Raw genomic sequence first — 16,769 nt, 5'->3', positions numbered from 1 at the left:
ATACTACAGCCCAGTCTATACCCCACCAACCTAACAGTTATATAATATATAATATGTTTGTTATACTACAGCCCAGTCTATACCCCACCAACCTAACAGTTATATAATATATAATATGTTTGTTATACTACAGCCCAGTCTATACCCCACCAACCTAACAGTTATATAATATATAATATGTTTGTTATACTACAGTCCAGTCTATACCCCACCAACCTAACAGTTATATAATATATAATATGTTTGTTATACTACAGCCCAGTCTATACCCCACCAACCTAACAGTTATATAATATATAATATGTTTGTTATACTACAGCCCAGTCTATACCCCACCAACCTAACAGTTATATAATATATAATATGTTTGTTATACTACAGCCCAGTCTATACCCCACCAACCTAACAGTTATATAATATATATAATATGTTTGTTATACTACAGTCCAGTCTATACCCCACCAACCTAACAGTTATATAATATATAATATGTTTGTTATACTACAGCCCAGTCTATACCCCACCAACCTAACAGTTATATAATATATAATATGTTTGTTATACTACAGTCCAGTCTATACCCCACCAACCTAACAGTTATATAATATATAATATGTTTGTTATACTACAGCCCAGTCTATACCCCACCAACCTAACAGTTATATAATATATAATATGTTTGTTATACTACAGCCCAGTCTATACCCCACCAACCTAACAGTTATATAATATATAATATGTTTGTTATACTACAGCCCAGTCTATACCCCACCAACCTAACAGTTATATAATATGTTTGTTATACTACAGCCCAGTCTATACCCCCACCAACCTAACAGTTATATAATATATAATATGTTTGTTATACTACAGCCCAGTCTATACCCCACCAACCTAACAGTTATATAATATATAATATGTTTGTTATACTACAGCCCAGTCTATACCCCCACCAACCTAACAGTTATATAATATATAATATGTTTGTTATACTACAGCCCAGTCTATACCCCACCAACCTAACAGTTATATAATATATAATATGTTATACTACAGCCCAGTCTATACCCCACCAACCTAACAGTTATATAATATATTTGTTATACTACAGTCCAGTCTATACCCCACCAACCTAACAGTTATATAATATGTTTGTTATACTACAGCCCAGTCTATACCCCACCAACCTAACAGTTATATAATATATAATATGTTTGTTATACCTACAGCCAGTCTATACCCCCACCAACCTAACAGTTATATAATATATAATATGTTTGTTATACTACAGCCCAGTCTATACCCCCACCAACCTAACAGTTATATAATATATAATATGTTTGTTATACTACAGCCCAGTCTATACCCCACCAACCTAACAGTTATATAATATATAATATGTTTGTTATACTACAGTCCAGTCTATACCCCACCAACCTAACAGTTATATAATATATAATATGTTTGTTATACTACAGCCCAGTCTATACCCCACCAACCTAACAGTTATATAATATATAATATGTTTGTTATACTACAGCCCAGTCTATACCCCACCAACCTAACAGTTATATAATATATAATATGTTTGTTATACTACAGCCCAGTCTATACCCCACCAACCTAACAGTTATATAATATATAATATGTTTGTTATACTACAGCCCAGTCTATACCCCACCAACCTAACAGTTATATAATATATAATATGTTTGTTATACTACAGCCCAGTCTATACCCCACACCAACCTAACAGTTATATAATATATAATATGTTTGTTATACTACAGCCCAGTCTATACCCCCACCAACCTAACAGTTATATAATATATAATATGTTTGTTATACTACAGCCCAGTCTATACCCCACACCAACCTAACAGTTATATAATATATAATATATTTGTTATACTACAGCCCAGTCTATACCCCCACCAACCTAACAGTTATATAATATATAATATGTTTGTTATACTACAGCCCAGTCTATACCCCACCAACCTAACAGTTATATAATATATAATATGTTTGTTATACTACAGCCCAGTCTATACCCCACCAACCTAACAGTTATATAATATATAATATGTTTGTTATACTACAGCCCAGTCTATACCCCACCAACCTAACAGTTATATAATATATAATATGTTTGTTATACTACAGCCCAGTCGGTTTCTCCAACCAACATTACAGCTGTGTATGTTGCTGATGGTACTATCAAGGTGACATGGGGTCCTCCTGACCGATTTAGGGTCGATGAGTACTACATTGAAGTCACTGAGGAGAAGATTGGTAAAAAACTTTTGCACGTGTATTTGTCATCAGATGTAAATGAGATACCAGTATAACCAAACCAAACCGGACACTGCCTACAAGATAAAGGTATCAACAATCCGATCTGGGAGAGTTAGTGGCTCATCATCAACCACTGTTACTACTGGTAAGGAACTTAAATATATATAAGACCTCTGGCGCATGGTTGTATCAATTACCGCGATACATAACTTTTATGCACCAATTTCGACACCATATATTAAAGTTGTATGGTCTATAACTTTCGCCCTTTTTGTCATAGTGAAAAGTGCTTAAGTATTATGCATATTTTTCTCCATCTGTCTGAGTTTTAAACTTTCTAATTTTATCACTTTTTATAAAAATGCAGCACTGGAAGTATTTTTACTTATAAAAGTAATAAAATCTTTTACGTGTACACGTGAAAAATAGGCTCGAAAGATGCCGAATCATTCCGAACACAGTCACGACAATCTCGAAGTAACACGAGAGTTGTGAAACCAAGAGAAAATGTCAACAACTTTTCGTAAACAAAACATGGGGTCGACCTCAGCAAATGGATCCACAAAGAAAATAATGCTCGCACATTACAATAGTAGATACACACAATATTTTACGGCAATGTGAGAATTGAATGTTTCAAATACTCATTTTATGGACATATACCTGCATGATTTGCTTATATTGCCCAGAAGGAAAACGTAAACAAACACATGTGCGCTTACGCTAGTTACCTAGCTCACCACGTGCAGGTCGTGTCGACGTCAGTCACGTGATACGATTCGGAATCCGACAATACCCGAAGTCACTGAACATGGCGGTGATTGAAGGCGCTTTATTCAAAACCAGGAATATATGATCACTAGATTTCGGCTCTCTTATAGGCCGACATATGTTTTTGGGGAGCTAAATCACCAAGTTACATGTCCATGTTCTAATATCAAATGTTTACGTGACATATCATTACAGTGTAATTAGCATGAAATATAACTTCAAGCTGCACCAGTTTGCAGAGCCACAGTCACAAGCCTCCTGGTTTCATTTAAGGACGTTCAAGGTTTGATGGTGAAGGAAAACCGTAATACCCAGAGAAAAAAACACCGACCCGTAGTCAGTACATTGCATATGTCCCTCTTGTGATCCGAATTCTCTACCCATAGGGGTGAAGGGCTAGTGGTAATATGTCGGAACTGCTGAACAACTCTGTGTGTAAATCTGTTGTAAAAGTTTAAAATCAAGCATTTGTATTTTAATTCTTGTTACAGGTATTTGCTTACCATACAATGACATTTTGGATTAATTTGGCGATAGCATTGCTATTCTATCAATCATGAATTACATATTCAACATCAAATGAGTGTTGGGATCGATACATGAGAAAGCTAAAACAACTCGTATTTGTGACACACATGCACAATGGTTAAGAACTGCCGTATATTGGGATATTTGGCGTCGGGAAATTTTATATCAAAATAGGATGGTTTAATTTGGTGTGTTTAGATTTGGCGTTTCCTGTGTTCCGTATTTGACACAGAACTTTTATATGAGCGAAATATAAAAAAAAATCTGAAGATTTGCATGTTTCACTTGTCCTTTCGTCGGATATATCCCTCAACAATGAAAAACTGACGTGATGTGATTTGAAGCCATATCGATATTTAGACAAACTTTCTTCGATAGAAGTGATTAATAATCACATACCTTTCTACGTGTTTTATTTTTTTTTTTTTTTTTTTTTATTTTTTACAAAAGAATGAAACATTTGCAACTTGTATTGTTTTTCCGGTTAATAAAACATATGATTAACTAACCACAGAGTACATGTTCACATAAGTGATCAATATCAGGTAGATGTCCTGATTAGAAAATATTTACAAACAAATAAAAACGTAGATAAATTTTGGTGTGTTAAACTTTTGAGCTTTCGTGCCAAACGCCAAATAAACCAAAATATGACCACATCCAAAATATCGCTTTTATCTGTGTAGAGCGCATTGTATGGTCTCGTGTAAAACTGTTTGTTCGCTGAATACTTGCTTATTTCCAAGTAATTGACTTTCTATGGTTAACTCCCTTACTGTTTTAATATGAACAATCTCTGAATCCCTTTTCATATTTTTTTATGAAATAAAATTTGTTGAAATAATCTCTGATAATAGATGTTAAAGGATTTGACGATTTTAAGTAGGATTTTAATTAATATTTATAGAGACTCGTTTATAAAAAACGACGAAAATAAGATGACAATGTATTAGCGTCGTCTGTCAACATCTATCAGTTGACGAACATATCTGGGGTCAAAGGTCACTGTATGAATTCCGGAGGTTGCGATCGCCGAAGCGAGAGATTAAAAACCAGGTTAGCGGGTACTGCTATTCAATCTGTGCTTTAATAATTCTAGGGACTTCTTCATATATCGTGTTATATATCGTAATAGGTTAAGCGATTATTTATTTAACTTTTGCAATCGGTACAATTATATATATATATTGATAACCACTTCATAATACTACATAATCAACCATTAATCAACAACACCAGTATTCGAACCGACCAAATTTCTGCAATTTTAATAACAAATTGGAAGAATTATGGACTTATTCAAAATGGATGATGAACAAATGATGTTTGAGGAGACAACCTAACAATGTATGTGATAAATTATTATTTATAATGTCCACAATCATGTTTTTTTCATTCGGGGCTACTGTATGGTTTGTAGCTGGTCATGACGGAATTGACTGTATGGTTCGTAGTGATTATTCCTTCGATTACTAGCGATTTGCTGTATGTGTCTCTTCGAACATTTTCAGCATATTAGATAGATATACCAGTGCTCAGTCTATAATATATTAAGACAAATTTAATTAATGACACTATGCAATTTAAATCCAATTAAATTTTAATCTTAATCACATGTATAACGCATACAAAACAACATCTCTATTATGCTATTAACGTAAGGTACGTCTAAAGGTACCACATAATGTGTATTTAACGATATTTTCATCATTTCAATCCTAGTTTGTATGTAATTCGAAGTTTCTACATGTACATGTTAATAGCTTAGAACTGTGAATGAATTGCAATGTCAGGGTTGTGGACATAGTGCGTTAGTAAGATACATTTTATCATAATGTCACATATTTAAAACACAATAATACAGTACATCACATATCACATACAAAATAAATTAAAGTGTCTGGCCTAAAAGACTTACGAGATACTGATTTAAAAGGGTACAACAAATAAGACAATTTAAGACTATTTCCAATATTGCCACGAGTGTCAGCATTATTGTAAAAAGGAACCGTCAGTAGAATCTGGCTATTTATAATCCAATATTATCATATTATCAAATTTTAGAGTTATACTGTATACAAATTCATACAATAATGCCTTTCTGTGACTGAACATATTAAAAACAACAGAAGATAAATGTCAACAGTTTGGAGTGTTCATTATTGGACATGGTGGGTCCTCAAGTAATTAGCCTGGCCCTGCATGTAGGGTGTTAGAATTTCCCTTGCTGCCCCTATTGCATAATCGTAAAAAGCGACTAAATTAAGGATATTTTCTGTTCACTTCTTTCTAACTAGCTTTCTTCTTCCTAATGTCTAATATCGCGGGACTCTTGATACGACCTGTGTCGTCGGAAGTCTCTTCGGACTGTTATATATATGTATATGATATGGGTGTGCTGGAGATGCTGAGATATCGGTCTAAGGGAGATAACCTTAATTATTATGTTATGCAATATATTATGTAACTCTCCTCTCAGGAGGAGAGAAAAATGAGTTGTGAATAAAAAATGGAAGCCGACATGCTGTGTTCATCATCGCTCATCAAAAACCATCATCTAACAAAACATATTCCATGACATGGTGGAGAATCCGTGGTTCCAGTGTAAGCAAACGTACCTCTCACTGCATTATTGACATTTTTGATGAACTATGCCTATAAATACATTTGATTGCCTTGTGAATTGAACTGATGCCATATCACGATGAATGTGACCATGTGCTTTTTGGCGCGAAATTACACAAACGCGCACCTGTCGTTGAATTCATGACACTCTTCACCTGTTATTTGACATGTCTTCTGTGGATACATCTGATTTATCATCAACAATTTTATACTCTGATGACGAGGATATCCTACCTGATTCCTTTTTAAATGAACATTATTTTAGAGATGAGTTTGATAATTTGACTTCGAAAAATTTGTCTCGTCCGTCCAATACTAGCGAGGCCACTGTTTTCAAAATGGATATTTCTAAATGCAAGAAATTTTCAGGACTGTCGCATGAAAATGGTTTAAAGTTTCTCCATGAATTTGAGTCGTATTCTCAACTGTACTCTTTGCATGGGGATGGATCATCACCCGATAAACGAGTGCCACTATTCCACCTACTACTACAAGGCCCAGCAAGAACTTGGTTCAATTCTTTAAATCTACATGACAAGTCATGGTTGGAAGTAAGTGAACTCTTTCAAACTGAATACACACAGTTGTCAGCCTGTAGTCCTGCGCTCCTCCTTGAAAATCAGAACTTTATCAGCATGTCACTATCAATCCATGAATCATTAGAGGACTTCTATGCCAGATTGGTAGAAAGAGGACACCGCATAGGCAAGTCAGACCTAGAAATTCTGTCAAAATTTATTTCTGCTTTACCAGAAGATTTGCAGCGCTTCGTAGGGGCCAGTCAGCCTAAAGACAGCCGAGCAGCATTAACTGCAGCACAGATGGGGTCTTTATATGGTTGTCGTAAAGAACCCACCACTGTTTCCCACGTACAGCAGCCATCGAATATTTCAGAACTGAATTCTGTTGTCAATCAACTTTCTGACTTGGTAGAAGTTTTGTCAAGGGGACGCTCTTCAACAAGGGGAAATGTAAATGACTCCAGTAGTATGAGACACCGCTCGCGCGCTCCAGACCGATACACCAGTCCACATTCTGACACCACCAAATTTGTATGTTTCCGGTGTGGTGGTGAGGGCCACAAACAGTTCAACTGTAATTGGAACGGTAATGGAGTTCCTTCTCCTATGACAATGTGTCAGCTCTGCAGCATGTATGGACATACAGCCATCACTTGTGGTCAGTTAAACTACCTAGCCCCGGTGAGGAACAACATCCAGCGGCCCAACTCTCCGGGACATCCAGTATTCGAGGTGCCGCCACCTTTTCCAATTGTACCAAAATAGACAGTGACTCAACCTCTGACTTTGAGGCATTTAGTACTACTCAGTCATATACATCTGTAGACGCGGAATCTCGGGAGAACAAAAATAGGTTTATGTATATGCCATTAAATTTGACAATGTTCATGAAATAGGTGCTCTTATTGACTCTGGCAGTGAGATTAATATCATGTCATCCCAAATGTATGAGTCTGTACCTAACAAGTGTAAATCATCTATTAATTCACTGTCAAATCCTAATATTGTGTTACCAAATTCACAGACCGTCCAAGTCATTGGTCAGGCAGATGTCATCATGAAAACTCCACAAGGAAGACATAGTGTCAATGTTTACATTATTCCTCAGTGCTCACATCCTTTGTTGCTAGGGATTCCATATTTGACAGAACACAAAGTTGTACTAGATTTTTCAAACTTTACATATTTTTCAGAGAAAAATAATCTAGTTGCTAGCAAGCGATGTGTTGTAGCTGCTAACAGTGAATGTCGTATGTTTGTGCAAACTTCTGTATTGTGTGGTTTACAAGGTATTTGTAAAGGTACTGTAAAACTAAACAAATCTGGATTATTATTAGCCAGAAGTGTTGCTACTGTCAATCACAAGGGTATGGTACCTGTTCAGATTTTAAACCCCACCAGTAAACCTGTGACTATATATCGGGGTAAAGTTATTGGTCATTTTCATGTGCTGAATCTAAACAAAGATGTAGTACATACAGTAAATCCCAATGAGACAAATGCATCTGTAAATACAATATCCAATGAAATTTTTTGTACAAATGTTGACAAGCATTGTTGTATAGGTGTTTCCAATGCCCAATGTCAGTCGAAGGTTGACAATGATGTTTTTGATGATGTTGTACATACTTTACCTAATGTTGCCAAATGTTGTCCTGATGTTGACTTAAACAGAGTTGATGCTGCTGCTAGCCAAACCAATGTTGTCAGATGTATTCATGATGTTGACAAAGGTTTTTCAGACCAAAGTTATACATACTTTACCTAATGTTGCCAAATGTTGTCCTGATGTTGACTTAAACAGAGTTGATGCTGCTGCTAGCCAAACCAATGTTGTCAGATGTATTCATGATGTTGACAAAGGTTTTTCAGACCAAAGTATACATACTTTACCAAATGTTGCCAAATGTTGTCATAATGTTGACTTAAACAGATATGTTGCTAATGCTAGTCAAAACAATGTTGCCAAATGTGTTCACAATGCTGACAATGATGTTTTTAATACTTGTGTTCATACCATACCCCATATTGACTTAAACAGAATTGATGTTACTACAGGTCATACCAAATGTTGCCAAATATGTTAACAATGTTGACAAAGATGTTTTTGATGACAATATGCATACTTTTCCTCATTCTTTCAAATGTTGTGTAAATAATGATGCCAAATGTTGTGTAAATAATGATGCCAAATGTTGTCATGTAAATAATTGTTCCAAATGCTGCCATGGTACCCATAGTTGTCAAAGTCTGCATACAAATAATTTTGACAAAGTTTCTTGTGTTTGTGAGAAATGTAAAGGTAATCAATTTCAAAGTGACAAATGTACTCCTGAAGTATTTTTGTGTAATCATGTGACTACTACTTCACCATGTGAAACAAATAGCTCAAAGTTACAGAAAGACTGTATAGATACTGTAAGGGTAGATAACTCTGTAGATAGAGATAAATTTCAGTCATACTTTGATATCTCTGATAATTTGTCAGACCAGGAAAAATCTAGATTGATTGAACTTTTGGCTGAACATTCTGATATTTTTGTTACCCCTGACAACCCGTCACTTGGTTATACTGATCTTGTCCAGCATAAAATTCTGTTAAAACCTGATCCTGTGGCCAAAAACCAGAAGCCTTACAAGTTATCCCCAGATAAACGTCAGGTATTGCGTCATCAGTTGGACGAGCTATTATCACAAGGAATTATTACTCCAGTTTCGGAAAAGGAGGATCTTATCATTACTAGCCCTATAGTACTCGTGTCAAAGCGTTGCAAAGATCCGGATCAGTTTAAGGATAATTCTCGTGAGAAAAGTGTAGCTCAGTATCGCTTTTGCTGTGACTTTAGACATTTGAATTCACAAACAAAACCATTTCATTACACCATACCGAATTTGGAGGAACTTACTGAGTCGTTTAGTGAGCGTGTACCGAACTATATTACATCTATAGATTTATCTTCTGGATTCTTTCAAATGGGGATTGCTCCTGAATCGCGACGCTTCACAGCTTTTAACACTTGTTTTGGAACCTACCAATTTCAGAGGATGCCTATGGGGTTGTCAACTGCTCCAAATACATTTCAGTTATTGATGGACAAAGTTTTGCATGGCTTAACATTTCACACCGTATTATGTTATTTAGATGATGTACTGATTTTTTCTGAAACATTTAAACAGCATCTTGCTGATCTAAGTGAAGTATTTTCCAGATTTCGCGCAGCTGGGCTCAAGCTAGGTCCCAAAAAGTGTTCATTCGCCAAACAATCTTGCTTGTATCTTGGTCATTTGATATCCAAGGATGGAATTAGTCCGCCACCAGATCGAATCAAAGCTGTGCAGGATATGCCAGAACCAACAAGTTCAACAGAGTTGAAACGCTTTCTGGGTCTTATGAACTGGTTTAGAAAATATATTCCTAACTATGCTGCTGTCGCTCAGCCATTGCTACGGTTGATGAAGAAAACACAAAAGTTTATCTGGACTGTTGAACAACAAAATGCTTTTGATAAACTGAAATCACTATTATCAGAATCATGTGTACTAACATTTCCGCGTTATGACTTGCCATTCCATTTGGGAGTTGACACTTCTTCGAAGGGAATAGGATATATGTTATACCAAATTCATCCTGCGGATTCTGAAAACAAAGGGATTGACAAAACGCATGCACATCCAGACATTCACAAAGTTGTACGTTTTGGTTCTAAATCTCTCAACAAAGGACAACAGTCATATGGACCAACAAAGCTGGAGCTGTTGGGAGTTGTTACCAGTATACTTGACTGTGCGGATTACTTGCGCGGCCGGCATTTCATCGTCGAGTGCGATCATCAAGCCTTGAAACCCCTATTTCAGAAGAAGTTAAGTGGTGCAATATTTGACCGATGGTTAACTATTCTGCAGCAATTCAGTTTTGACATTGTTTACAAGCCTGCTGCAGAAATGGTTGTTGAGGATGCCTTAAGTAGGTCCCAGATTGAACAAAATGACCCAATTACCAGCCCCAATGAGGATGACCCACATTTCTCGTATGTGAATGACAAGCCTTGTGTTATTAATTTGCCTACTGGACAAAACATTGTTGACTTGCTCAAAGCACGCTCTAATGAAGTGGATGTTAAAGTCCAAAATGTAGCATTGCTTCCACCTGTCACCTTACTGGACAATGACGATGGATATGATGGTGACACTGATGATGCTGAGTTACCTTCCAAGCGTGTCAAACGTAAATTGCGGCCTACGTCTCGTAGTCGAGTTACTACATTGCCTAATCTACTAGCTTCTCCTGCAATAAAAACACCTAGTGACATTCTGAAGCCATGTGAGGCATTTACCAGTGCATCATCTAAAGAGGACACTGACAATACCCATTTGAGTGACGATGATATAGAGGTTCTACAGGTGATAACAAGTGATGACACAGCTGTATCCTCTACTCCTGAACACGTTTGTGGTGATACTCCCTCAATAGCATCAGACTTTTGTATTTCCCCCTTACCTGTGGCTACTTCTGAACATTCACAAGAAACGCTATCTGAGGTATCCTTGTCTTCACCATCCATGGACATAAACTCTCAAGGAAGTGATTCAGATATTGAACTCTTAGACACACGAGTCACTGATACAGATAGCAATGTTTCCAATGACCAACTACCACAACTTGACATATTAAGAAACACTAAATTCTCGCGAGAGGATGTTGCTTCATTACAAAAACTTGACGAGTCCTACAAAGATTTGTATGCATACTTATCAAACCAGATTTTACCTGCTTCTCAAAAGCAATCTAGGTTGGTTTTACTTCAAGCAAGTGACTTTATTTTAGTGGATGGCTTGTTGTTTCATTCGCGCATAGCCAAATCTGCACGCTCGAAGTTACTAAGTCAGTACCAGCTTGCATTGCCTCAAGCAATGATCCGAACATTCTTGGAACTTCACCATGACTCACCCATGGGAGGCCACGGTGGCATTGCTCACACTCTTGACTTATTACGGACTCACTTCTATTTTCCAAAGATGGCTTCAGTTGTTTCCGACTATGTACGGAGTTGTCACCATTGCCAAACAAGGAAAATTACAAAGATTCCTACGAGATCACCAATTACTAGTTTCAAAACCCCCTCGGCTCCATTTGAAGTATGGCAAATAGATTTATATGGACCACTACCTACATCAGCAAAGGGCAACACATACTTGTTCACAGCGGTTGACTTATTCACCAGATACTTATTTGTACTACCTATTCCAAGTAAGGATGTATTAACTGTCTCGCAGTGCTTATTTCAACTGTTTACTCAGTTTGGTGTTTGTGACTCGTTGTTGAGTGATCAGGGCACTGAATTCATGTCAAGATGTACTAAAGAGGTGTGCCGATTGCTTTCTGTTTCACAACAATTCACACCTGCATTTGTTCACCATTGCCTTGGATCAGTGGAACGTCTCCATCGAACTCTCGCAGAGCGCATGACTCCATTTGTGTCTCAAGGAAAAAACTGGGAGGAAGTGTTGCCAGCTATTACCTTTGCAATGAACAATTCTGTCAATAGCAGTACGAAATACTCCCCATTTGAAATATTGTATGGACAAAGACCACGCTTTCCCTTGGGTAACATTTCTGCGACTGATTTCTCTGGATTGCCTGCGGATTGTCATACATATCTTCGTCAACATGCGCGGCGTTTGCAACTCGTCCGTACAGAAATGCAGGATGCCGTTCACAAAACCCAACTACAAATGAAGGAGAGAGTCAATCGTAATGCTCACCCCTTGGATGTCACTGAAGGAGACTATGTCTATTTATGTATACAACCTACAGGCAAGGGACAGAAGCTACAGGCCAAATACAGTGGACCTCATATAGTTAACGAGATACAAAGTCCTCACATGATTCTACTACGAGATAGCCAGACAGGGAAAGTCATGGATAAACCTGTTCATATTGATCGACTCAAGATGGCGTATGTACGTTCTCCCAACCCATCTAACTTTTTCATCGATCAAGCCCTCACTTCAGTGAAAAGGAATGTTGAAAATGACAATCAAAACTATGAATTCACAACTGAAATAGACAGTCCACCTAATGATTCTGAACCCTCTACAATGGTGTCGGATAATCATCCTTATAGACTGTCAACGGAAATTGATGCTATGTCATCGTCAGTATTTGATGTTACCACAGAGATAGACTCTCCTGCTGTGGATGCTGATTCTTCTGTTCAACAGGATGCAAAATCAAACTCTCGATCTTCAACACGACCTGTGCGCTCTAAACGTAAGCCTGCTCGTTTTTGTGATGAACACCATATTAACCCAAATGAACTCTTTTCCTCGGGTTCCTCTAGCGACAATGGCATTCACAAAATAAAGCGTGTCTTAGCTCAAAAGAAAGATGGTGATAGGTTATTATACCTTGTACATCTTGTTGGTGAGCCAGCTCAGAACGCCGTTTGGATTTCTCCTAGCAAAATGAACTCTAAAGCACTTAAACTAGTACAGAGAAAACCTCCCGCTATGATCTCGTAGACTTTATTTCTAGTCATGTATGTATGTTGAATTATTCCATCATCTTTGAATACCATTGTAGTTGTGTTAACTATGATATTTGTGTTGCAATTGTACATAATGCATTATACACATTTTTGTGTCTTTATTGATAATATGACATTCCTCAGTATTTTCTCGTTTGAATTAGATGTATGGATTCAATATTGATTGGTAAATCGATTATTAAGTTTGATTTCTAATTGCATTTTATTAGATAGAATTACTTACTGATCTGAATTCAGAATATTATTGAATGTCTTTTGGCTTTTTGATTGAATTTACTATATGTACATTACAGTTTCATAGAGTTTATGTTGAGGTCTCATTCCAATGGGAATCTGATTGAATATCCATTTAATACCACTCCTTGATTAAATTTTGAATGTGCTAATTTACATCATGCGTATGTTTTGCTATAGATGTTTGATTATTACAGTGTTTTTGGATAGAATTGCTTGTAACAAGATCCAGGTTTTGGAGTATTTTTGAAATATGAATATTGAGAAACATGTGTAATGTAATTGAACTTTTGATGATGTTTTTACAATTAATGGTTATAGTAAGATCTCTCATAAGTAATCTATAGCATTTATATTTTGTCTCATCTTAATGGTCTACATTTGGTTGATTTTCTTGTCAATGTATATGTAACCATACATAATGTAGATACTCAAACATTCCCTGAATTACTGAGAGTAGGGTTCTCCGAGTATTTGGTTATTACATGATCATTTGTGTGACATATATTTTTTTTTCTGCTATATTAGATACGTCCATATGAGATCCACTTAATTCATTATATAATTACATCAAAGTATAAATTGATCAATAACATGTGTGATTAATTACCATATCCTTTTGATGTCATTTAAAACTAGTAATGTTTATTTTACCGTATCCTCATCTCCACACACCCATAATAAAATTTCCAATTTTATATTAAGGGGGGCGGCATGTTATATATATGTATATGATATGGGTGTGCTGGAGATGCTGAGATATCGGTCTAAGGGAGATAACCTTAATTATTATGTTATGCAATATATTATGTAACTCTCCTCTCAGGAGGAGAGAAAAATGAGTTGTGAATAAAAAATGGAAGCCGACATGCTGTGTTCATCATCGCTCATCAAAAACCATCATCTAACAAAACATATACCATGACTGTGTCGTCGGAAGTCTCTTCGGAAATTCCGACCAATCAGAACAAAGCTTTTATGGCGTTTCGGGAGATACATAACCAAGGTGGACATGTACTTTGATGTTAAAACTTTCCTAGAAAATGAAACTATTTTGTTACAATGATATATCGTATTAATATAGAAGGTACATCTAAATTGTGAGGTTTTTTACTGCAACGTTTCAGTTTTCATTTTAATTGAAACACATCGATAACAAATGATAAAATTTTAATCTCTCTGCGAGCATCGTACACACGATGATCATGTAATTACAGATCAATAGCTTTATCCACAACACTGCTTCTAATGATATCAAATAACCAAGTCAATGGAGATGGTCTTGTCGGGGATTCCTTTTTTAAGTTCCCTGGGTTCTGATTGGTCAACATTCAGATATAGTTTAATTTCAGTGAAAATTGGCATTGGTACATTGGGGTTTTGAGGGATACCGAACCAAGTATGTATACATGAACATTATGCGTTCCCTTGAGACTTATTTCCTCTGGAATTATTTGAATTTTTTTTCTCACTGCTCTTCCTAAAGATGTTTTTACAAATGTAAATATTCAGAACAGTGTTCTTGTATCTTCGTAACTAACTGGGCAATAATTCGGTGTTCTGTGTTAAGAAGGGGGTCTTGGGTCTTAATTTACTAACAGACAACAATTATTAATCCAACAATGCAAACCGCCATATAAAACCAAAATCGCTATCAACATACAGTCCTCTCGCTACAAACCATACAGTACCGTGACCAAGGGTGCTGTTTATTATCTGTGTTTATTCTATTTTCTAAAATTCGAATGCTTTTTCTGAGAAAGACTTTGAATAAAAGCATATTCAAATAGAGGAAAAATTCGTAAACTGTAAGAGAAAGATAATCTAAAGTTAATTAGTTAAAGAGAGTATTACAGGCTCTGATGAGATCTATTTTCAGGTAATTATAAGTTTCATTTCCGAAGAATTATAAATTAGTATCAAAAGTTTAATGTATATAGATATATATATTACATATTTTGTGACAACTTTCGTGATCGTGAGAAAATATCGAAAACTTGACCTTGATCACATGCATACTGTGTTTTCCAAACAAACCTTTCGTTTCGGCGATCGCAACTTCCGGAATTTATACAGTGGAGTTCGACCACTGTAAAGGTTATACAAAGCGGCCCTCATGTGTGATTTTACACACGTGTGGACTGTGGCACCAATACAGCGTAAATAATGGAATCCCCTGGTATTTCCCCGCCATTGCTACAATCCTGATTAACTACGGCATTTTTTATTAAGAAATATCGCCAAAAAGTTATCAACTCTATCATTTGGCAAAATTTTGTATTTTTTAAGATAAAAATATAACGAAAACATTATGGAATTTAAAGTCCTATGGGAATGAAAAGCAATTGATTCAAACCAAGGGCCCGGGTCCCCAGCAGCTGAAGAAACAAGACCTTTTAGGTGAAAAATAAAGTATAATTCTTCTACTCATGGAATGAAAAAAAAATGTCACTGACATTTGGTTTGTAATATCGTTGCGCAAAGGGACATCGGTTTTATATAAATTATTGGTCTGATATAGAAGTGGTTGGGCCCAATAGGGGATCTTTTTAGTTCATGTGCATTCAGTTTTGTCTGATGATTTTGTGTTACAGATGCGGCCAAGTATAGCAATAAAGGGACCAATGTAAGATTGTATCTTCCCAAGCCACCAGATAATGCCTTTTCTGCTGCCATAATGTTTAATGATAAGACACTTTTTCAAGTGTTGAATGGCGATATTGATGGAAGTCCTGTCACTGAGGATGGTGTGACAGTTGACCTGACAGGAACAGACACACAACTAACAATTAATTCACTGACAACTACACACGCTGGATACTACTTCACAAAGGTGGTTAGTGGAAACACCATCCTTGGTGGAAAATTATTGGTAGTTACTGGTGAGTTTTACATTTTATCCTCTCATGGTGTAGTAAGGGAGGGGAGATAACTGGTGATTTCTACTTATTATCCTCCTATCATGTAGACAGGGATCGAGGGGAGATAACTGGTGAGTTCTACTTAATATCTTCTCACAATGTTGCCAGGGAGGGGAGATAACTGTTAAACTCTACCTAATATCCTCTCATCGTGTGATCAACGAGGGGAGATAACTGGTGAGTTCTACTGATTATCTTCTCACAATGTTGTCAGGGAGGGGAGATAACTGTTAAACTCTACCTAATATCCTCTCATCGTGTGATCAACGAGGGGAGATAACTGGCGAGTCTGTTTGTATGTCTAGATATCCTTGCATCCGGCA

General features: G+C 36.4%; 1 protein-coding gene across 3 annotated transcripts in view; it reads left to right on the top strand.

Annotated features, from left to right (window-relative positions):
- The window catches only part of LOC138306763 (protein sidekick-1-like), a 101,861-nt gene that overhangs the window by 28,573 nt on the left and 56,519 nt on the right, over window positions 1–16,769 (top strand). For all 3 annotated transcript variants that reach the window (XM_069247233.1, XM_069247232.1, XM_069247234.1), the window contains exons 2-3: window positions 2,167–2,443; window positions 16,120–16,407. In XM_069247233.1, coding sequence (XP_069103334.1) covers window positions 2,335–2,443; window positions 16,120–16,407 — 397 coding nt within the window. In that variant the 5' untranslated portion in view covers window positions 2,167–2,334. The remainder of the gene's footprint in view (window positions 1–2,166; window positions 2,444–16,119; window positions 16,408–16,769) is intronic.

Source organism: Argopecten irradians, chromosome 13 (genome assembly GCF_041381155.1).
Source record: "Argopecten irradians isolate NY chromosome 13, Ai_NY, whole genome shotgun sequence".
Classification (NCBI taxonomy): domain Eukaryota; kingdom Metazoa; phylum Mollusca; class Bivalvia; order Pectinida; family Pectinidae; genus Argopecten; species Argopecten irradians.
The sequence above is the reverse complement of the archived record's forward strand: the minus strand, read 5'-3'. Positions and strand labels throughout refer to the sequence as shown.